General features: G+C 33.1%; 1 protein-coding gene across 1 annotated transcript in view; it reads left to right on the forward strand.

Annotated features, from left to right (window-relative positions):
- The first annotated feature begins 1,541 nt into the window (after positions 1–1,541).
- Positions 1,542–23,179, forward strand: part of LOC143083641 (low-density lipoprotein receptor-related protein 6-like) — a 37,695-nt gene continuing 16,057 nt past the window's right edge. Inside the window, exons 1-3 of the mRNA XM_076259922.1 lie at positions 1,542–1,745; positions 13,954–14,347; positions 15,475–15,875. Coding sequence (XP_076116037.1) covers positions 1,691–1,745; positions 13,954–14,347; positions 15,475–15,875 — 850 coding nt within the window. The 5' untranslated portion in view covers positions 1,542–1,690. The remainder of the gene's footprint in view (positions 1,746–13,953; positions 14,348–15,474; positions 15,876–23,179) is intronic.

Here is a 23,179-nt window from a genome sequence, read left to right on the forward strand (position 1 = left end):
CAAAAATACACTGTACACTTTTCATCATCCATTCTTCGACTTCATGACAGTTTTAATGTTGTCCCTTTCGGAATTGTCTAAGTCCTTCTATGAGGATGTGTATTGGGGTCTACAAAATAGAGAATAATATATATACAAAAGAAAAAGAAAAAAAAAGAGAAATATGGAACAAATTCACAAAACACGAAAGAATAGATAAAATAAACAACAAATAAAGAATATAGAAAAATGGCCAAAACCTGGGACTATTATACTAATTAGTATGATAGTCCCAACTATTATATACTAAATTAGTATAACTTAGTCCCAGCTTAAACTGATGACCGGAGAATACAGATATATTTATAGGATCCCCATTCACTGACCCACTTCAATGAGTCGAGAGAAAAAAAGGTTTTCTTGTAGATTAGTTAAAAGAGCAATACGGTACCTTCGTGTTGCACCAACTTTAGAAAAAAAAATTCAAACGTTTATTAATTGTTAAGGGTTGTCACTAGGGGATGACAATGGGAGTTAGGGACGACATCAAAAGATCGATGTAGGATAAAAAACTTAAATCAAATAGTTTGGGGGTGGGGGGTTAAAATTCTACAAGTTTTGTATATCTAAAATCGATTTTTACATATATCCCTATTGGTAAATCAATTTTTCCCAAATTAAGTTAAGAGGGGGTGAGGGTGTCAGTGAAAAAACTATGTGAATTAAGTTTTTTTTATCCTACATTGAACTTTTGATGTCGTCCCTTATTAAATAAGGGTTAGGGCATAGGCGGATCCAGGGGCGGGTGCTCGAGGGCGGGTGGCCCTGGGGGTCCCGGGTCCGCCTATGTAGGAAAAAAATTTGGTTGATTATATACGAAAATTCACTGAAGAATGACTGGAGAGCCCCCTTTTAGGTCAGTCAGTGCCCCACCCCCTTTTTTTACAAAGTTCTGGATCCGCCACTGGAGGCCTAGGGCTTGGGTTGGAAGGAGGAATTTAATCATGAGGCCTGCCGGGTTTGTACGAGAGATAACTGTCCATCCTCGAGCTGATAAAATTCTACCTAGTTGATTGTTCATTGTCTTATAAGTTTTTTTTCTTATAGTCATTTTAGCTTTGTAACTCAGTCTATTTTTGTCCAAGATCCTTTTATTAATTGAAAGTGGCAACGAATATCCTATAAATGTCATAAATCTGTTTTCACATGCAAAAAATATGTAATAACACATATGATAAATATGTGACTAAATCTTTTTAAGTAATTACGATTTTTCTATAATCTGATTTCAAACAAACCCCCATTCTTTATTTTTTGACAGGTGCCAGTTATGATTAACCTTTTCTTAGACATGCAAATAGTGCTAACTAACTAGCTTCCCGTTTTAGTCATTTTTCTTTTGGATTCTCGTCTTGTATTTTTTCCGTGTCCATTTTACAACAATGAATGCAGTACACAACATATTTTCGTTAATGAATTGCAAATATAAATGTTTACTTAACGGTTTACAACAAAGGCGAATCACGGGCACCTGCCAAGCGGAGTAATACACAACATGTTTTATAGTTCCGGTCAATTTTGTAATGGCTGCCAATGATCTCAAAAAATACAAATGTGACCTAAATAAGTTTACCGTTCCTAAATTTATGGACATTATTGATGTCTGGGACCGGACTTTCTTGTTTTTACAGACATTCATCTGTCCGTAAGGATGGGGATGGTGTCAAAATTATATTTAATAATCGGATGTCTGTCCATAATCAAAGGTAAGATCATCACCTGAGATGGAGTAGTGTACACAAAACATCAAAGATACCGTGTGTATTCCGTCCCCTTGTTTATTAAATGTTATAATTAGATAATTAGTAATATTAAAGAATAGATCGTTCAAAGTTAAATGTCCAAAGTTATGATTTTTTCATTGGCTTCATTCTTTCAATCAAAAAACAAATACGCAATCAAAAGTTTTGACCATTCCTTTGATCTCGCCGCCATAATGAGAACTGCAGTGATTTTGTGTATTCGCTACGATCTTTGATCGTTTTAAACAGTTACACTATTATCATTTTATAATGTTTTTAAACTTAAATATGTTTGTAAACATGAAAGAATGTCTTAAATTGTGGATTTGAAAAGTAAACAAAATGTGTTTTAGGGCAATACACAAATTCCCTGTTCGGTCACGTGACCGTTCTCTGTCCCTCTTCATTTACTCAAACAGTGATATACTGGATGGTGTTCTGTTGAAAGGTTAACTTTTTTTTCATGAACCAGAAGAATGAAATAATGTAGTAAATTTTTATTATTCAAAATTTATGCAAAAATAGATTTAAGGAATGTGAGATTATTTTTGCTACCTACATGTACTAAATATTGTATGCAATTTTAGGCCCGTCAACAGTTAACCTAAAGGACTTAATAAATTTAGACTTATGCATGTATTCATGTTATTGTGTTTTGGTTGTTAAATTCAGATCCCTTCGTATACATCAGGATATAGCAACTTATAGCTGCTTACCCTCCTGTTACATACTAGATTCAAAGAACCCATTTAGGCCAAACAATTAAAACATTCTTATAGAATATGTAAAGGATTTTTTTTGTTGCTGTTACAGCTTTCTAGAAGCCAGAATTTTGTGATCAAAATGTAACATAAGAAATTTCAGTCTGTTTTGTCTTGATATGTACTCCCAGCCAGCCATCCTTCCATCCATCATGTCCATCTCCTGCAGTGGCAGAACCAGAAATTTTCACAAGTGCGGGCACACTGACTGCCTAAGAGGGGGCATGCTCCAGTCATGCTTCAGTGATACCCTATATAATCAATCAAATTTTTCCCAGGAAAAAGGGGGGGGGGGGGGCAAAATCTGCCTCTGTTCGTGTAATAAAATAATAACTTATTGACAGGCCATAGAATCTTGTTTGTGTCATTGTATTTACATGTATAACTACAGTTGCAATGTAACTCTCCATATCATAGAAGATATTTGAGGACTTGTAAAAGATTTAGAATTTGCAAGGCAAAGGCACAACCTGCACAAAGTGTTGGTGGCAAATAAAATTGAAAATGGAAATGGGGATTGTGTCAAAGAGACAACAACCCGACCATGTAAACAGACAACAGCAGAAGGTCACCAATAGTTCTTCAATGCAGCGAGAAATTCCCGAACCCGGAGGCATCATTCAGCTGACCTTTTAGATTTTAAAGACCATTTAGATTTAAAGATACAGTATATTACCATGATAACATTTAAAGCTACCTTGACTAATATCTCGACAATAGTTTAAGCCTATGATCAACTTGTTAGGTTGTTGTCTCATTTATAGATATTAACCTATTTCATTGTATACCATACATCTTCTGACAATACATTTACATTCAAAATTATTCTGATCAGTGCACTTGAAATGTTGAAATTCTGATGTGATCTCTGACTTGTATAAAATTTCAGTTTTCATACAGATAGTGACTTTTTATGCCCCACCTACATGTACAATGTATTAAAGTAGAGGCTTATGTTTCTTCCTGTCTGTGCGTCTTTCTGTCCTGGTTTGGTTATGTATTGGTTTGTGGTAGTTTATGATTACGTATATATTGGTTTATTACTTACATGTACATGCTCATAATGACGTGAACCGTTTAATACATATGTTGCTAAAATGTATGGCTTTTGATTTCATTTGCAATTCACGAATTTCCTACATCAGTCAACCTTGTTTTAAAGTGTCACCTCTCTTAAACAGAAATCTTTCTGGTTAGGTAAATAGGTTATCCTAATTTTATGCCCCATTTTCTGTGATATCTACCTACCTACCTACCTACATGTACCTATCCTCTTCATTCCTGGCGGAGCACACGTTCGCCACAAGATTTCACTATCCAGATCTGTCTTAAACCTTTGTTTCAGCTTCTCTCCAGGTCATGTCAACCTCCTTCAGTTCTGCCTCAATTGTTCGACGCCAGGTGGTTTTGGGTCTTCCTCTTGGTCTCTTCCCCTGGGGTGTCCATCTTAGAGCTCAGTGATATTGTTGTCTTTTTTCAAAACTACCTTTACCTTTTTTTATTGGGAAAAATGCATATTTTTCATTGAAATTGGGAAATTTGTATATCATGTATATTTTATTCTAAACACATCTCTGATTTTTTGCTGACCTTTTCTGTCTTTTTTACACTGTTTTTTTCATGTATATTTTGGTTGTCAGACATTTTCAACCTGAAAGGTACTTTTCGGAGAGGGGAAAGAAACAGAAGCAATGATGGTACTTGAAATGATGCTTTCTAATATCAAAATAATAACATAAATTACGATATTTACAAACATTACTACCAATGCCATCACTGTTTGGGGAAAAGGCCGAATTTCGTCTGTAATTTGAGGCAAACAATATCACTGGAGCTGTCCTGGTTATGTTGGATACAGGCATCATGAGAACATGACCAGCCATCTGAAGGGCCTCTGTTGTATTTCTTTGAGGATACATATTGTGACATGGACCTTGCTCATATCAAGATGTTCATTTGAGATAAGGTTTGGCCAAATGATTTTACTAATTCACCTCAGACAATTGTGGTGGAAACTTGAGAACGATCTCATATACATGTATATCTGTTTTTGTTACTCTCCAGCATTCACCCCCATACAGAAGGATGTATTTAACATTACTATTATAGCCTTATCTTTGTTTTTCTGTTGTATTGGTTGGACTTCCAAATGGGTCGTAGTCTTTGAAATGCAGATCGTGCTTTAGGCCAAATAAAAATATATGTGTGGTTCCAGTAACCCGACCGACCCTAGAACTTTTTTTTTCATTTCTGAAAAATAAATTTTCAAACGATCAAATTTTGAGGATTGTGAATAAAAATAATTAAATTCATAGATTTCTGTCTTCTGAATTTCCATCACAAGTATCTGTTATGGCTAAAATGCAACAATTCATAACAGAATGCAACAAAATTAACTAAAAACGTATCATGACTGTTTATTTTACAACCAAACACATGTAAAAACGGCGGACTTCCGGTTGGGGCGTGTATAATACCGGAAACAATTTCAATAAACACACGATTTTTTTCCGGATTTTGACATTCAAAAATAAAAATAAAAAAAAAAAAAAAAAAAAATTTGCCGACCTACCGACCCTATTTTTTAAAAGTATGTAACTGGAACCACACATATATTTTTATTTGGCCTTAGCTAGCCTACTTTTAACATTTTTCGTTGTATCTTCTGTATTAACGACAGTTCCTAGATAGGTAAAAGAGTCTTTTTGCGTTCAGTTATAATTAAACTTTGCTTGCAAAATGGCTGAGCCGATTTGTTTTTTCCTGCATATTGTCTTGTTTTGATGACAGGAGTGCTATATCATCAGAAAAGTCACGGTCTTTTAGGGTTGTAAACATGGACCATGTGATGCCTAGAATCTATAAATTTTGAACGTCAATCATGTCAATTCAAAGATTATTTTTCTTTTCTCTGGTCCCAATGTTTCAGGGTTAGCCACTAGTTTGATGCCCCAGACGACCGGTACAGTACACACTGGGGCATGGTCTGAAAAATCATCAGTATGCCTGGCATTAAATGCTGGGCTTTTATTGGGGGTCATAAATCAGTGGCATCATGTACATGTACATTATACTTACAAATGTAGGACCTAAATTAGATACAGGAAAGCCTTAAAAGATTCAGAACTATTACAAACTTTTAGTTGGCCATCAGAACCACCACACTGACTGGTCCACTACATTCTAAATTGATAGACCTACATGTACATGTACTTTGGTTTTTGGACAGACAGTACAAGTTTTTGACTAAGATGAAGAATTGCTAAAAATATACCCACTTAGGGCAGTCAGTGGGCCCCCCTTATAAAAATTGATGGATCCGCCTCTGTCCCCACCCTATCTAAACCATTCATGTCGTAAAATTAGAATAGACCTTAAACCTGCACTGTGCAGTATGCCATGTATGCAGTGTACACTGAAGTCAGTATTGTACCAATATTTGATTAGCAGAAATTTCTGTAGTCAGTGGCCCCCCTTATAAAAATTTATGGATCGGCCACTGTCCCCACCCTATCTAAACCATACATGTCGTAAAATTAGAATAGACCATAAACCTGCACCGTGCAGTGTGCAGTGTACACTGAAGTCAGTATTGTACCAATATTTGATAAGCAGAAATTTCTGTTGGCTTAAGATCTAGGTAAACATGATAAACAAAGTAATAACATCATTTCAAGCCATAGTAAATAATCTGCCAGCCACATGACAGTTTCGACACTTGATTAAACAGTTTCTTTCTGATTAGCTTAAGTGTCTCATATAAGTTGTCATTGGGTGGACATTAAGCCTCTACTAATGAAATTGTACTTTGTCAACCCCCAAGTGACAAATGTATTAATGATCTTGTTTTAAAGTATCCTTGTTAATATTACATTTGTACATTGTCTGTTTAAATTTATTATCTTTTTCCCTTTACATTGTGTTTAAAAATAGCATTGAAAAATCACTTTTTTGTTTCGTCTGACTTCAAGGTAAAATTCAACAGGTTTTAAAAGTCTGTATATGATGAACAACTGGTATGTAGTGAAAAAGGGAGTTTAACCCAAATGAGACAGCAACCCAACAATAAGTCTAAGATCAATGGACAATTTTTTAAAAATTACAGAACTTAGTCTTTCCAATACAAGAGACAAGAGAAGAAAGATACATAGATACGACCTAATCTCGGTTGCAGATCCAGAGGAGGTTTGGAACCCCCCCTTTTTTTTTTGGACGATCAATGCATTTAAATAGAGACATATAGTTGGAACTCCTACCTTTTATCCTGGGTTGGGAACCCCCTTTTATAAATGGCTTGAAAGATAAAGTGCCTGAATCTTCCATAATCAGATTATAAAGTTAATGGTATATGGACCATAATTTGGTATTCGGCCTTTGGTTTCTTTTTGTATCCTTTTTTATAAGTTCTAAAACTTTAACTTTTATTCTGTGGGTTGTGTTGATGTAAGAATAGTATTAATGGAACAATTGAGTTTTTCGAGAAAAAATTAATACATTTTGATTCACCGTTTACGTGACAGGAAACAAAACAGGAAACCAATCTTTATTTTCTTTATTTTGCACAATATATTTCAAAACACATAAATGAACACCATTACTAGTGTTACTTGCTTCATGTTAATATTTAAAATCTTTTTTCAATGTTAAATTAAAGTTTTTTTTAAACGCGACAGGAAACCATAAGAAACCGAAAGCATTTTTTTAGTTTTATTTTATTGCAAAATCTGCTTAAAATGATCTGAACAGTATACTTTTTCTTAAAATTCATCTTAAATGTAACAGTATTATAAAACTCCTAAATATGTGCTTGTTTTGAAAACAATTAGTACAATTTATTCAGGAATTTCTGTATTTTCTTCATTGATACAGGATACCATAATCGTTGTATCTTGATGTTTTAGCCAAAAAAATGTATTTATATTTGGTTTTGAAATTCCAGTTATATACAATTTATTCCAAATCATTGGTAATGTAAAATTCTTTAAATCCAGTAAAGAAAACAACTTTTAACTTGGAATTAGCATCTTTAAAATAGGCACCATGTGATATTTGTGACCTGTACACCATCTACATGGTTTCCACATTTTAACCTACTTTAGTGGGCTAAAATCAATAAAGTACTTCCTTTCAAGTCATGCATGGTAAAAGTTTACTTTTCCTTTGACAAGTTTATTGCGTTTCTGATAAGTGTTTGCAGAACATGAATAAAAAAAATTAATTAAAAATTGTGACAAAGATACCAACTTTGTACATTCCAAGTGTAACGGTACATTAACATGTTAATTTTTTTAAATTATCTTTATTTACCTAAAATATCCAGTAATATTTACTGCTGAAGCTAAATCAATCCAACGAACATCGGCACCATGATAGGAGACGTAATTTCGATTGAATTTTCCAAGGACCCTTTACATCGTTATTGGGAAACGAAGTGTGTTAAAACGTCGGTCAAATCTGAAATCGATTTTGTCAAGTCATTAGGCATTTATTTTCACACAAGATCGTATGTAACATTATGCACATAGGAAAAATAATAGACCCACGGCGCAATCTCTTTGAAAATTGAATTTTCCTTTTTTAAACAAGACGAAACAAGCCTACAGATTATGTTTGCTTACATCCCGTTGGAAACAAATACAATGTTTAGACCTAGTATTTCGTATATATCCGGCTGTAAGGGCGTGATCACATGTTAGTCACATGTTTCACGTATGACCGGAAATGATTAGAACTTAACGACAAAAACAATTTTAATAAATAAATGGACTTCTGTTTTGTGTGAAATGTAACGCATAACGATAACGTCATTTTCTAACTTAATTATTACGAAGAACAAAACAAGAATGTAAATCATCTCTGATTTACCTGTTTGAACATCTCGCGAGAGTTCGTATTTGCATATTGTTGCAAAGAATTCTTTTACAACAAAGCAGATTAAACCATCTAAAATGTGCGTTACGAAATGGGAAACCAAAATAACGACAGTGTTCTTACACCTGCTACAGAAATACTTATAGTTCTCGACATTTTCTTCTCACTATTCTTATTGGTCGATGTTCTTTGTTATTTTAAAGCAAAAATTACGAATTTGCCGGTGACGATTATCTATAAATTAGTCAGCGTTATGCACTTCGGACGCGAAAAGTAACGCGAGAAACGACACACAAATACGGTCGTATAATCTTTGAAATTTGTTAATTTCAATTTTTTTTCTAGGGAAGAGTAGCATACACTTGTATGTTGATAAAAATAATGGCATCTTTAGATGTAGTTACACCTTTTCTTACAGTAATTCACATTTTATCACTTTTCTATAGTTATAGGAAACGGAGCCCAATAGCAAATTATGGTCCATATCTGAAATATTTATACAATGAGATTTGTGCACATCGATGTTACATCTTGAATAATTTTTTTATGCCCCATTTATGAGCATTATTTTTTCTGGTCTGTGTCTGTTGTACTGTTTGTTCATCCTTTCCTCTGTCTGTCCCGCTTTAGGTTAAAGTTTTTAGTAAAAAAATTAACATGATTAAGGTAGTTTTGATGAAGTTGAAGTCCAATCAACGTACACATGTTTCCTATGACATGATCTTTCTCATTTTAATGCCAAATTAGAGATTTTATCCCATTTTCCGCGGTCCACTAAACATAGAAAATGATAGTGCAGATGGGGCATTCGTGTACTATGGACACATTCTTCTTATTAAAGAGTTAAATGGAAGAAACAAAAGCATTAAACATGTTAAATGTGCTTTGAGCAAAGATAGTTTTAATTTTCTGAAAAGCTTTTTATCAGTTTTCATTCAAGATGAAACACCTAAATTATGACGAAAGTCCCTCTAAATTAACTCAAGTCCATTGTATTTAAAAGGGCACTAGCTGTCAAATTCATGGTCACCGATTTGACTCAAATTCTCATTTTTGATTTTAACAATGTAAAACATTTATCCAAACTACCAAAAGTCTAAAATAAACAGTTTACAGAGCATGAGGTAGATAATATGTAGGTTCTTTTCGTGTGTATTTTAGTCCAGACGCCATCTAATTAACTATCAATTTGACCTCAGATGGCCATATAAGCGATGTAAACATAAATAGATATGAATAGATTAAACCAACCCGTGCAATTGGATTTTTATAGGTCTGTTTGAGTTTATTTTATAGATTAAAAATATATGTTTATCATTGTTTTTAACCGTATAAGAATGATTTTATGGATCGAATCAGTAATCAAATGATTTACCGTATTTTCACTTTCATTGTTGACATTCTTTTTCTTAAATAACCAGTACATGTAAACGGCATGCGTTGTCAATCTGTAGCAAGGGGTTAAACTGAAGTTCACATGAATATGGATTTAATGAGGTCGACTTATTCACTTGCTAGTGAATAAGTAATTATCAATGTTTCTTCGCTTAATTTGACAAAATTGAACCATTTTGGCTGCTAAAAGCGAATTATTATTTCACTATTTCACTTTCATTATTGATTGAACCAAAAAAAATCTTACTCTAGTTTTTTATATATCTCATAGCTAGTACCCCTTTAAACATGTTTAAAAACAAGATATACATGTATTTTATAATTTTTCCTTTATCATGAAACTTGAGGAGAATTACATGATACATATATATTAAGATTATTATTTTTATCCCATAATATTTTAAATCTAATTTTTAAAAATCCTTTATCATGTTCATTGTATATATTCATTGCAATATTATTTTTTTTCACAAAATCGTAAGTGATAACTTGAGTTTAAATTTTAACCTAATGTCTTAAATCAAAACCACCTTCAAGTTAAAATCTGCCATTGATTTATCGCCAGAAGAAATATCCCAGACTTATCTACTTATTCACGGCTGTGTATTGCCAGTAAGGAGATCTGTCTGATGTAATATTTAAATTAATTGCTAATTGTAATTATTGTCACCTGTAAAGGTATGGCAGGGATGATTGACAGGTGTTTGTTTGTCTGTCAGGTGTCAAAACAAAGTTCATCTAAGTCCTGGTGTCTTACAGAGTCTTGTTAAAGAAAGTATATATATATATATATCTCTATGGCATGGTTATTTACATCTCATGACAAGAATATTAATATCTACATTTTCTAACATGACTAAGGAGAGATTGAGATATTAACTGATACACTAAGAAATAAGAGTGCTTTTTCAAAAACGTGTGGACTTTTGTACATGGGTTCTTTTAGCAGTGATATTGTTGACTTTTTTCAAAACTACCTCTACCCTTTTTTATTGGGAAAATATGCGCAATTTTCATCAAATTGGGAAATTTAGAATAAACCATGAATTTGACTGAAACTTCTATTTACAATTACAGACCCCCTTTCAAGAGTCAAGTCCTGCTTTGGAACGAGACTCCTTTTTGTCAGTAATGATACATAGATAGACCCTCAGATCTGCACATATAGTAATTTTAGGCATGAAAAATGTATAAATGAGCGTTTTTCAGTTTGAATTCATGCACACTTACAAGTGAGACTGCTCTGTTTGGGAAAAAAGTTGTCCTTTTGGGAATAATTTTAAGCCATTTTTTTTCCAAATTGGGATTCTTCTCCAGGGAAAAAAGCCTTCATTCTCCACTAATTTAAGGCAAACAATATCACTGTTTAGTTTTGAAATATTTTATAATTATTAGACTTATGTAATGTGACTTTATTTAACATGTTTAATGGGTTTGGTATTCAGGATCATTTATTGGTACAGAAGGAAGGTTTTTTTTTTTGGAAAAAGGGGCTGGGGTTCAAACCATATGTCCCGATTCTAATGCATTGTTGGTAAAAAATTAAAGGGGGGTTCCAACCCACAGAACCACAATCTATATAATCAAATAATCAAATTATTATGAGGCCAAAATTAAAATATGTTTGTTTCTCCTCCCCCCACCAAAAATAAGCCCCCGGGTCAAAAAATTATTTTCCACAAACAAATCGAAATTATTTTTTTCCTGAAAATAATTTGTTTCCATTTTTGGAAAGTGCTTGAAAGCAGAAGGATTGATAATCTAAATAAATACACTCAAATTGAGCACAAACAACTGATAAGTGGCCTGGACTGGACAAGTCAAACCATTCATGTGACCATGATATGACAATCACATCCAGTTAAAAAAAAAAAAAAAAAAAAAAGAACCTGCCTTCCTGGTCTGTTTACAAAGGGCAGACCCGGGGGAGGGGAAACAGACATTCTTTTAAATGTGGCCTGACATATTTGGTCTGGTAATAAAATAATCACTATAATAATGGCCAAGTAATCTTATATTCCATGAGGAGGCTCACTTGTTGGATGCCAAGTTATTCTGTAGCCCACTTTTCATTTTAACATGAATTAAAGAGACTTTTTATAATTTGTTTACATTAATGACATTCATGACATTATAGGTATGATAGGTATAAAGTTAAATCTGCAAGGTACATGTAACCCTTTCATGCATTTACAAACATATGTATATATACATTGTGTTAGGTGGAAAAAAAGAGGGCAAATTTTGCATACTATTAATACTGGACAATAAAAGGCTATTGGAAAGTCGTAAATCTCTACAAATAAATTCAGTAATGTTAGGGGAAGTGTACTTTAGATGTGAAGTAAATATTTAAAAGCAGGTAAACATGGTAAAAGTGCCAAAAACACGTCTGAATTATGTGTAAAGAAACTTCAAGTCGGTAAGTGTCATATTTATTGGACCTATACATATTTTATTTTACACATGTACCTTTAATAGTACCAGTACATGTACACATGTGGTAAGGGTCTTACAGTTAAACTTATTCCCTCATTTTACAGTGGCATTGAAATTGATATTTCCCAATCCAGTTAAACCACTGTTGATAGGCTTTAGTGTTAATTTGTTAATATCCAGTTGATAGGCTTTAGTGTTAATTTGTTAATATCCAGTTGATAGGCTTTAGTGTTAATTTGTTAATATCCAGAAAGAGGGGCGAAAGATATGATAGGGTTTAGTATTAATTTGTGAATGTCCTGAAAGAGGGCAAAAGATACCAAAGGGACAGTCAAACTCATAGATTGAAAACTAAACTAACAACAGAGCTGGGCAAGTTGGTACTCCCAACTTTATAAAAAAAAATTGATACATGATAAGGTATCAGGAGTCAAACTTTCTTGTGAATAATTCAACCCTTATTGTATGATGCCTGAGTGATGTGTATAAATTTTTACAGATGATCAGATATCATTTGTTTCTTTATACATGTTATATGTGTACTAAGAAAAAGAATTTATTTTAACATATATTATTTATACCTCTGTTAAACAGCTTCCACACTTAATAACATAATACATAAAAAGAATTGATCTATAATGTAAAAAATGTGGTGAAATTGACCACCATTTACATGAGTTATTATGTATTGGCCTGGGGTTCTTTTAAAATTGATGTAAAATGGCATGCTGAAAAAATCCTGACAACTTAACATGTTGAATGTAATTAAGGGTTAAAATTAAATTAAAGAATTGTATTATAGTTTTCAACAATGCTCAAAACAGTTATTTAAATCTTAGTTTTAATTAGAATAAGTTATAACGTGAATAAGAAAGAAATGTCATATAAAGTTGAAATTTTTGACACACAATGTTTTTGTCGGTTGCATTAGGTGCATTTGTCTAATTTATGTTTTTATTTTCTGTTTGTCATGATTTTTAATAAAGATGGATTTGAAAAGTTTACTCTCTGAAGACCAAATTTCAATTAATGAAACAAAAGTATTACAGTATCAATGCATAGGTGAAAAATAGTCTTAAGGTTGATTTACAGTATATGGGCTATGTTAGATATTTCGGTAAAATTTTGCACACAACTCTGGCTGTCTGGCTCAATGAACTACAACTGTAAAACGAAAAAATAATGCATCTCATTTATCATTTGAAATATAACTGATTGAATTCCTTCAGAATGGATGAACAATTGTATTGAAAGCACATAAAATCAGCGAAAAAACAACTTTTTGTCTTGAAATTGTCAAATCTCTGACTTCTACGCCATAGATGATTCTTTTAAAACTGTCCGCTATCTGTCCATCCTTCCCATTTTGTTTCTTTGAAGCTTGTTATTTAGACATGTTATTTAAAACACAATTGTTGGCTCTTCCTTGACACCATTTGCGAGTATGGTCTTAAGGAAACAATGATAGTCCTTCGGAAGGAACAATAAATGGCTGACCAATGTTAAGAAAGAGCCATATCTCTTGCACATAAAAGACACCCTTGTAAATTTTGAAAAAAAGAGCAGGCTAATGCCGCTACAAGGCAGCACTCGCGTACGCAGAGTCAAAGTGGGAAGGGATTAATTAAAGTTGTAAAAATCTGTTTCCCAATCCACTATAAATAAATATATTTAAATTCAATTAAACGATTTCTATATATTTTCAGGAAGTCCCTTGCTGCTTTTTGCCAATCGTAAAGATGTAAGAATGGTGGAGGGGAACAATTCTCGAGGTAATTCCACCGTTGTCGCTGGAAACCTCGAGGATGCAGCAGCAGTGGATTTCCTTTATGAGGACAGATCGGTCTTCTTCACGGACGTCAGCCAGGAAATGATCAAAAGGACATGGTTTAATGGCTCGGAAATTACGGTAAATGTCATCACAACAGGTCTCATCTCTCCAGACGGTCTAGCAGTTGATTGGTTGGGTCGAAAGATATACTGGACAGACTCAGAAACGAAAAGAATTGAAGTCGCCAACTTGGATGGAAGTTACCGAAAGGTGCTTTATTGGAATGACCTTGACCAACCAAGAGCCATTGCACTGGATCCATTAAATGGGTAAGTATGTTTAAGCTATACTTCACACACGGTGTTCAGGGAAAGACTGAAAAGCAGGTAGATAACTCTTGAGTAAACTTAAAGACAGGATCATATGTTCAAGTCTATATTTATTGAATAAACATACAGAGAGATATTATGGGGTAAACCCCTGAGAATTGCTTCTATATTCGCTGTGAAAAAAACACTACCAAGTTGAAAGAGGGACGAAAGATACCAAAGGGACAGTCAAACTCACAAATCTAAAACAAACTGACAACGCCATGGCTAAAATTGAAAAAGACAAACAAACAACAGCACACACGACGCAACATAGAAAACTAAAGAATAAACAAGTAGAGTGTTGTTTAAACTGTATTTACAGAAAAAAATATTGGTATTAATTTCAATGGACTCAATACAAGAAGACAATTTCCATTACATTCAAATGTAGATGATCCTTTTCTCTTTGTGTTTTGTTGAGCATGTACTGTTTTTGTGTCATGGATGGACACCCCTTGTCCTTTCTTTTCTATTGAGGTGGTACCTAATACTACAGGGAGATAACTCTGTACAATCAGCTAAACGTTTTAATTACGTTGTGTTGTAAAGGGAATATTAAGCTTTTCAATGATCACAATTGGTGTTTGTCAAACTGCTATATAACCAGTGTAATTTTTCTGATAAAATGGTTGGTTAAAAATTTGAAATTTTTATATTTTTGTTAAAGGGTCCAAAGTAAATACTTTGTCAAAATTTTATGAAAATTAAACGAGCCAAATTAATTTTAGTGAAAGTGTTGGGTACCACCTTAATATCAGAATGAAAAGATGTGGCATGATTGCCAATGAGATAATAATGGCTAGGTTTAAAATATAAGTAGAAGTCATTTTAATTGAAGTATTGAAGATCTAAAATTACTATCATTCTATTAGTTAAATATATTAATCATATTAATTATCATTTTAACTGGTAAGTATTATATTAACTACCATATGTTCATAGTTATATAATTAAGTATTGTATTAACTTTCTCATGTTAACAGTTAAGTCTTTTATTAACAGTTAAGTATCATATTAACTACATTTTTTGTATCTGAAGTTAATAGTTAAGTATTAGTAATATTTTAACTATCTCATGTTAACAGGTACATGTATTGGACTGACTGGGGAGAGACACCAAAAATAGAACGAGCTGGAATGGACGGAACACATGCACATCGATCTGTCATTATAAAGGAAAATATTCATTGGCCAAATGGACTTACGTTAGATTATGAAGATTCACAAATTTATTGGGCAGACGCTAAAAATGCTTTCATACATAGTTGTAAATTCGATGGTTCTGATCGCCGTGTGGTTGTTGAAGGGGAACTCCCTCATCCATTTGCCTTGACATTGTACGATCGAACGTTATACTGGACCGATTGGAAGGATCGGTCTATTAATTCCTGTGATAAAATTACCGGTAGTAATCGGCGAGTTATACTTAGAGATATATATTCACCAATGGACATCCATTCATTTAGTGCTAGAAGACAACCAAAAGGTAAATAGTAGAAAAAGTAGAAAAAGAAAGATTTAGTGATTAAGTAGTATCAGTATTCTTTCTCTCTTTTTATATAAAATTTTCAAATAGCAACATAGGATATGGATTAGCAATTTCTCGTACATATGTAGCATATTAATAAAAGAGGAACGAAAGATACCAAAGGGACAGTCAAACTCATAAATCTAAAACTGACAACGCCATGGCTAAAAATGAAAAAGACAAACAGAAAAACAATAGTACACATGACACAACATAGAAAACTAAAGAATAAACAACACGAACCCCACCATAAAGAAAGTACCATGTTTAAGAATATACAACCATGGTGCTATAAGACCCTTTGGGCACACTGAGTAGGTAACTTGTTTTACACACTTAATGTTTACACTATGTTTGAAAATACCATTGAAAATTTATTATGGATTAAGCATGAACCATCAGAGTTAATGATCAACCTACTGCTGCTCAGCTCTTCTTTTCACAGGAAAATTTTAACAAATCTGACAATAAAAACTGTGCTCCCTACAATTAGTAGTACTTGTGCTTGCTTCATAAATTTTGTGTATAGACAAAATATATAGAAGAAATGTGCGTCTCGTGTACTAAATTATAATCCTGGTACCTTTGATAACTTTTTGTGAACAAAATGTTTTGAAATAATTTCAAGAATTTTAAGTTAATGGTAAGAAGCTGATAACTCACATTTAGGTCCGAGACCACAATTATTTCGTAGTGCATTTCTTTTAGAAGATAAATGAAAATAAAAAAATCCCACCTGCGCTTTCTCAATGAAATTTTTACAGTGTGTTGTACTACTTTGGGACAAATTATATCAAAATTATAGAAAACTTCATCGGCTCTAACTCAAAATATGGACAATTTTATGTTTAGGGCGTCTTGAAATCTTTTGACAGCTTCCGAAGTGCTAATTTTCAACCTTTTTCAGCTGGACCAAATCACTACTTTCCTTTAAATTCTGAACCCAATTTTTTTTACAGTGTAATTTCAGCCCCCTTCTTGCAATTTGAGGCATTAAACATAGAGAAATAAATTTGGCAGAGGTATAAAAATTAATGGCAAGTAACCCACTGTCAACACTAGGGACTATATTTGTAAACAACGAAAATCAAGGGAGGACAATTGTGGTCTCAGACCATATATATTCTTTCATCAACATCATCAATATATCAAATTTTTGAAAATAATATTTAGAGATCTACATGAACATGTGACAGATAAGGCTTAGACAATACAAACTCTCATTAAAACCAGGTGTTGGGAAAGATTGGGGTAATCTGCTCTGTCCAATTTCTGCCCCTGATTCTTTTTGTATAAATAGGATTTTTAATGGGGAACTTTGCATAACATTGATTTCCATGTTACATAACTTTATTTGTTAAACATGCTGAAAATTTAAAAAAAAAACTGGCACATTTATATAATGCATTTTGTTTTTAACAGCAGCTGCTGTTTGAAATAAATAAAACAAAAACAATTTACATCTTTCATAACTTTTAGCTGTGGGCTGATAACAATTAAGACAATAAATTGCTTAATGTAACGTAAATGTTAGGATAGACACATTAGACAAAGTTATTTGTAGATCTATAGTCGTATTGGGCATGATGGAGATATATATATATATTATTTATCTTTTTTTGCCTGCCAGTCAAAAAATCACAAGGTATGCATGGATGTTGTACATGTGTCGATGTTTACATGTGTGTTGATGTGTACATGTGTTGATATATGTACATGTGTTGTTGTTTACAATTAGTTAATCAAGCTAGATGAAAACTATTTATTTTTATGCCCCACCTACGTTAGTCGGGGGGGGGGGGCATTATGTTTTCTGGTCTGTGCGTCCGTCCATCCGTTCGTTTGTCCGTTCGTTCATCCGCCTGTCCCGCTTCAGTTTAAAGGTTTTGGTCAAGGTAGTTTTTGATGAAGTTGAAGTCCAATCAACTTGAATCTTGGTACACATGTTCCTTATGATATGATCTTTCTAATTTTAAAGCCAAATTATATTTTTTATCCAATTTCACGGTCCATTGAACATGGAAAATGATAGTGGGAGTGGGGCATCCGTGTACTTTGGACACATTCTTGTTCAATTTTGTTAAGGAGAATATTTTGAATGTATTGGTTTCCTTGTCTATATGAGGTAGCATAGTGATTGAGAATTAGAAGATTAGAGAACGAATGCCGTGAATGGTTTCAGTTTTATATGCAAGGATTTTAATTTTAGTCATAAATTTTTTGAATTAGAAAATAAAATAGAGATATACATTGTGTAGATTTAAAGTCTCTCGTGTTTTGATCAGCTACATTTGTTCATGATTTTTTTTGTCATAAAAATAATAATCATTTACCAACAGTTTACAATAAAAAAGAGTTCTTTTATTTGCATCATTTTGGCTTGTCATGCTTGTGTACTGCACATGTCATAGGTGAACGAGAAAGTCATGCTTGTGTACTGCACATGTCATAGATGAACGAGAAAGTCATGCTTGTGTACTGCACATGTCATAGATGAACGAGAAAGTCATGCTTGTGTACTGCACATGTCATAGATGAACGAGAAAGTCATGCTTGTGTACTGCACATGTCATAGATGAACGAGAAAGTCATGCTTGTGTACTGCACATGTCATAGATGAACGAGAAAGTTATGCTTGTGTACTGCACATGTCAGATGAACGAGAAAGTCATGCTTGTGTACTGCACATGTCATAGATGAACGAGAAAACATGACGTAACAGTAACCATATACCATGTATACGTAACGAATAATTGAATTCCACTTCTCCATTCCAAGAAGACTTGAAGTTGACCACATCGCCCTCTTAAAAATCCGAGATTAGACCCTGCAGGTACTTTTTAAATTGAATAATAAGATGTCTCAGTAGTTAAGGTTAACATCTGTGTTTTTTGGCTGTAACATGTTCACTGAAGCCTAAAGGTTAACATCTGTGTTTTTTGGCTGTAACATGTTCACTGAAGCCTAAAGGTTAACATCTGTGTTTTTTGGCTGTAACATGTTCAATGAAGCCTGAAGCAGTCAATTCTTGTGAATTACCTACAATGTAAGATCGTTTGTGAAGCTGTCAAGGTGCAACAGGGAGATAATTTGTCAGCTTTCAGTAATAGTTGATGTGTTATTCCTTTAGGCATTCCTTATTACTTATGTCCTCTTTTATAACACAGATAAAACTGATTCTTAGTTAAATAGGATGCTGTATATATACAGTTTAACCTGCCTAATACAACACCTGAATATTCCAACATCCAATTTATGGTCCCAAAATATGCCTTTCCTTGCAGAAAAAAAATGAGTAATCAGACGCCCTGCTTAATCTAACATTTTTTCTGGTCCCCCAGTGTGTCAAATTTCACAGGTTACACTAGTACTGTATATTTCATTTATATTCAGAAATGTTTGTGATATTTTTGTTACTGCTAAAACGGTAATGAAATATATAGCTTTCACAATTTTTAAACATGTTAAAAGAAAATGCATTTTAATATTTCATATGATAATGCTTTCTTATTGCTTATGTGGTTAATTGTCAATGAAACAACTCCTTACCAGAGAACAAATGACTGTAGAAGCTTGTAACTCTAGGTCACTGTACGACCTTCATCAAAGAGCATATTAAACACTCCCCGAAATGACAAATATAAAACAGTTTATCTAGAAAATAAATTGCTGGCTTTGTATACAAAAACAACAAACGGAAAAACAAATTTGATCTACAGCATAAAAACAACAAGCACTCAACCTTAGGTTTCTTACTTGGAACAGGCACATTCATAATGTATGTATATGTCCACTTCATTATTTATAACTTTGAGCTATATTAGACATTACCCCAAAACTTTGCATAGACTAATGGAAAACCTTTGAAAACATGTAGGATAAAGCTAACCAAAGAATAATAAGAATTCAATTTGTCACAATAATCAAGATAATTCAGGATTTCCTTTACATTTAAAAAATCATAAAACAGAAAAATAATTGTTGTAAGCATACAAAATCATCATTAGGTTGAGTACCTTTGATATAGGTCTATAAATTTAAGTTAAAGCAAAGCTAAACCAAGAACAAATCATTTCTATTTTCATTATTTTCAAGATATATCAGGATTTCCTATACATTCAAAAAATCATAAAATAGAAAAATAATTGTAAGCATGGTAAGCATGCAGAATCATCACAGGCATTTCATGCACTTGTTTCTATCCATAGGATGACCCACTCTCAACGTATATTTACGTAAATATACATTTTCGTAAATATACATTGATGAATTAAGTGGGTCTTCCTATGAATAGAAACAAGTGCCTGTGAAAATCATCTTCACAAGGTTAAGCTAAGCTAACCTGGCCAAGACTCAATATATCAGGATTTCCTATATATTCAAAAAATCATAAAACAGATAAATAATTGTAAGCATACAGAATCAAGTACCCTTGATATCTATACATGTACATGTAGGTTGAAGATAACCCAAGAACAATCATAATATTTCAAAATTTTCTATGCATTGTATATAAAAATCATAAAACAGAAAAGTAATTGTAAGCATGCAGAATCAATAGAGATTTTGTTGATGTATATATTTATAGAATGAGTTTAATCAGATCCATCGCTGGTAGATTACTTCTTAGAATAATCTGCTTAATTTCTAGATAATAGATGACTTTATTTATCATGGTTTTTAATCAGTTGGCAGAAAACGTAAAATTTGGCATGGTAGTATTTGACAGTCTGTTACCTCCCAGATATATATGTTGTGTCGTAACAAAGCATGTTTTATTGTTATTTCCTCAAGCCTGTCTTAGAGGCATGTTTTTGTTACGTAACTCTTGTAGCATGTAATGGCAGTGTAACATAATTGGCGTTTTTCTTGAAAATTATACTTTTTATCCAGTCTGCAGTTTTAACTTAAATTGATGTCAACTTTTTTAAGGGATTTTTATAAAAATTAGGAAACATCTTATGATTTCCAATTTGATAAATATCCACCAAAGACATAAAGAAGATCTAGAGGATGTAATCTTCTTATTTTATTTTTATGCCCACCCACGATAGTAGAGGGGCATTATGTTTTCTGGTCTGTGCCTCCGTTCGTCCGTCCGTCCGTCCGTCCGTCCAGTTAAAGTTTTTGGTCGAGGTAGTTTTTGATGAAGCTGAAGTCCAATCAACTTGAAACTTAATACACATGTTCCCCATGATATGATCTTTCTAATTTTATGCCAAATTATAGTTTTTGACCCCAATTTCATGGTCCACTGAACATAAAAAATGATAGTGCAAAGTTCAGGTTAAAGTTTTTGGTCAAGGTAGTTTTTGATGAAGTTAAAGTTACATCAACTTGAAACTTAGTACACATGTTCCCTATGATATGATCTTTCTAATTTTAATTCCAAATTAAAGTTTTGACCCCAATTTCACGGTCCACTGAACATAGAAAATGATAGTGGGAGTAGGGCATCCGTGTACTATGGACACATTCTTGTTAATACCTTATCTGAGTCTCAGATATTTCTTAATACATTGTACTACAATTTGTATGCCCCCACTGCAAGGGTAAGGTCTTCTAAGGAGGCATTTAGTGTTACCCTTGACCCTCTGTCTTTCTGGTTCTCCCTACTTCTATCTTTTCATCCATCAATCCCATTTTTTCGTTCTAAAGACAAGCTTGAGTGGGGTTTTCATGTCTTTAGACACAATTTCTAGCTAAATGATCCTTTAAAGATCATTCCATATCAAATCACAATGCTATTCAATCAAATAGACTTCAAAGATATTTTTTAGTGTATGATTTTGTTAGGTTGCTGTCTCCCAAATATATGTGTATTTGAATGGTGATTTTGACCTTAATATGAAATTAAGAAATATGTCCTTACAATGAATGATTAAGACAGTAACGCATATAATTATATACCCTTGCCCTGCATACCCCTAGCCAGGGGGGGGTTTGGGGGGTTTGGACGAACCCCCCCTTGAAAACAAATAAGCACTGTTAAAGTCGATGTTCTGTTCGAATTGTGACTGTTAAAGTCGAGTTTGTTAGTCCAACGAACCCCCCTTTGGAAATTCCTGGCTACGGGCCTGCCCTGTCCCATAATCTGAAATAAGACTGATAAAATCAATACATCTTTATAATTTTACCCAGCCCTCCCCATAATTTGAAAGCATCAATATATTATAAAATCCTACTACAATTATTTCTTCAATAAGTCCAATGACTATACTATTCCCTTTAAAAATAAAAGGAGATGTATAGGGTATACTTCAGTAAAATAGAAAGAACCCTTAGCAGAATAAAAAAAAAAAAATACAATTTGATAAAATTATGAATTTGCATGCTGTAAAAAAAGAGTTCATGTTAGAATGTACAAAGTGCAAATTAGGGCCTTGTCACATACTGTTTAAAAAAGACAAAAAAATCGACAGTTCATTCATAAAAATGTTGATACTTGACTAAAGCTAAGTACAGGACTAGATGACGCCTTAGAAAAAGGAAATACTTCATACTTAATACTAATTAAAATTGGAAATTTGAAGAAATGGAGTGTTGTCAAGTGATACCAATTTGATCATGTGGAAGTATTATAACTTGTTATTCATAATATAATAGATTTTGTTAGCATGGTTAAGTTTTAATACTTATATTTTACCAATTGTTACATTTGTGTCATCCATATGTAGTAGATAGTTATATGAAATTGAGCCCTTAAGTATGATAATAAGATGATGTTATATGATTGCAAATGGGACATCAACCAGAGATGAATCTATGTATTAGAAATTAACAACTCTGGGTAACTGTATGCCCTTCAACAATGAGCAAAGCCCATACCACATACCGGTACTCAGCTATAAAAGGCTTATATTAAATGTACAATGTAACTTACAGCTTGACAGCGATGGATTAAACTTTACTATTAAGTTCAATTAATACAACACCACCCTATGGTGTAGCAAGATAGCTTGGAGAGCGAGGGTGGGGTTAATTGTTTGATCCCCATGCCAGAGCAACCCTTAAACATTAAAATTGGTATAGACTGCTTATCTGTCAAACAGCATATAGAATATGCATGACATGTAGGTGTAAGAACAAAGCCTTCTGCAGGTGTATAAGTAGGGGAACATATGATTCTGTCTGGGGATATTTAAACTAATAAAATGAGCTAGCATGTTAAAATATAGTTCAGTACAAATCAGAGTGTCTCATAACACTCATCTGGAATAGTTTGTAATATTTGCTGCTGGCAGCCATATTTAAATCAGTCA

The sequence above is a fragment of the Mytilus galloprovincialis genome, chromosome 7 (genome assembly GCF_965363235.1).
Source record: "Mytilus galloprovincialis chromosome 7, xbMytGall1.hap1.1, whole genome shotgun sequence".
NCBI classification, from domain to species: Eukaryota; Metazoa; Mollusca; class Bivalvia; order Mytilida; family Mytilidae; genus Mytilus; species Mytilus galloprovincialis.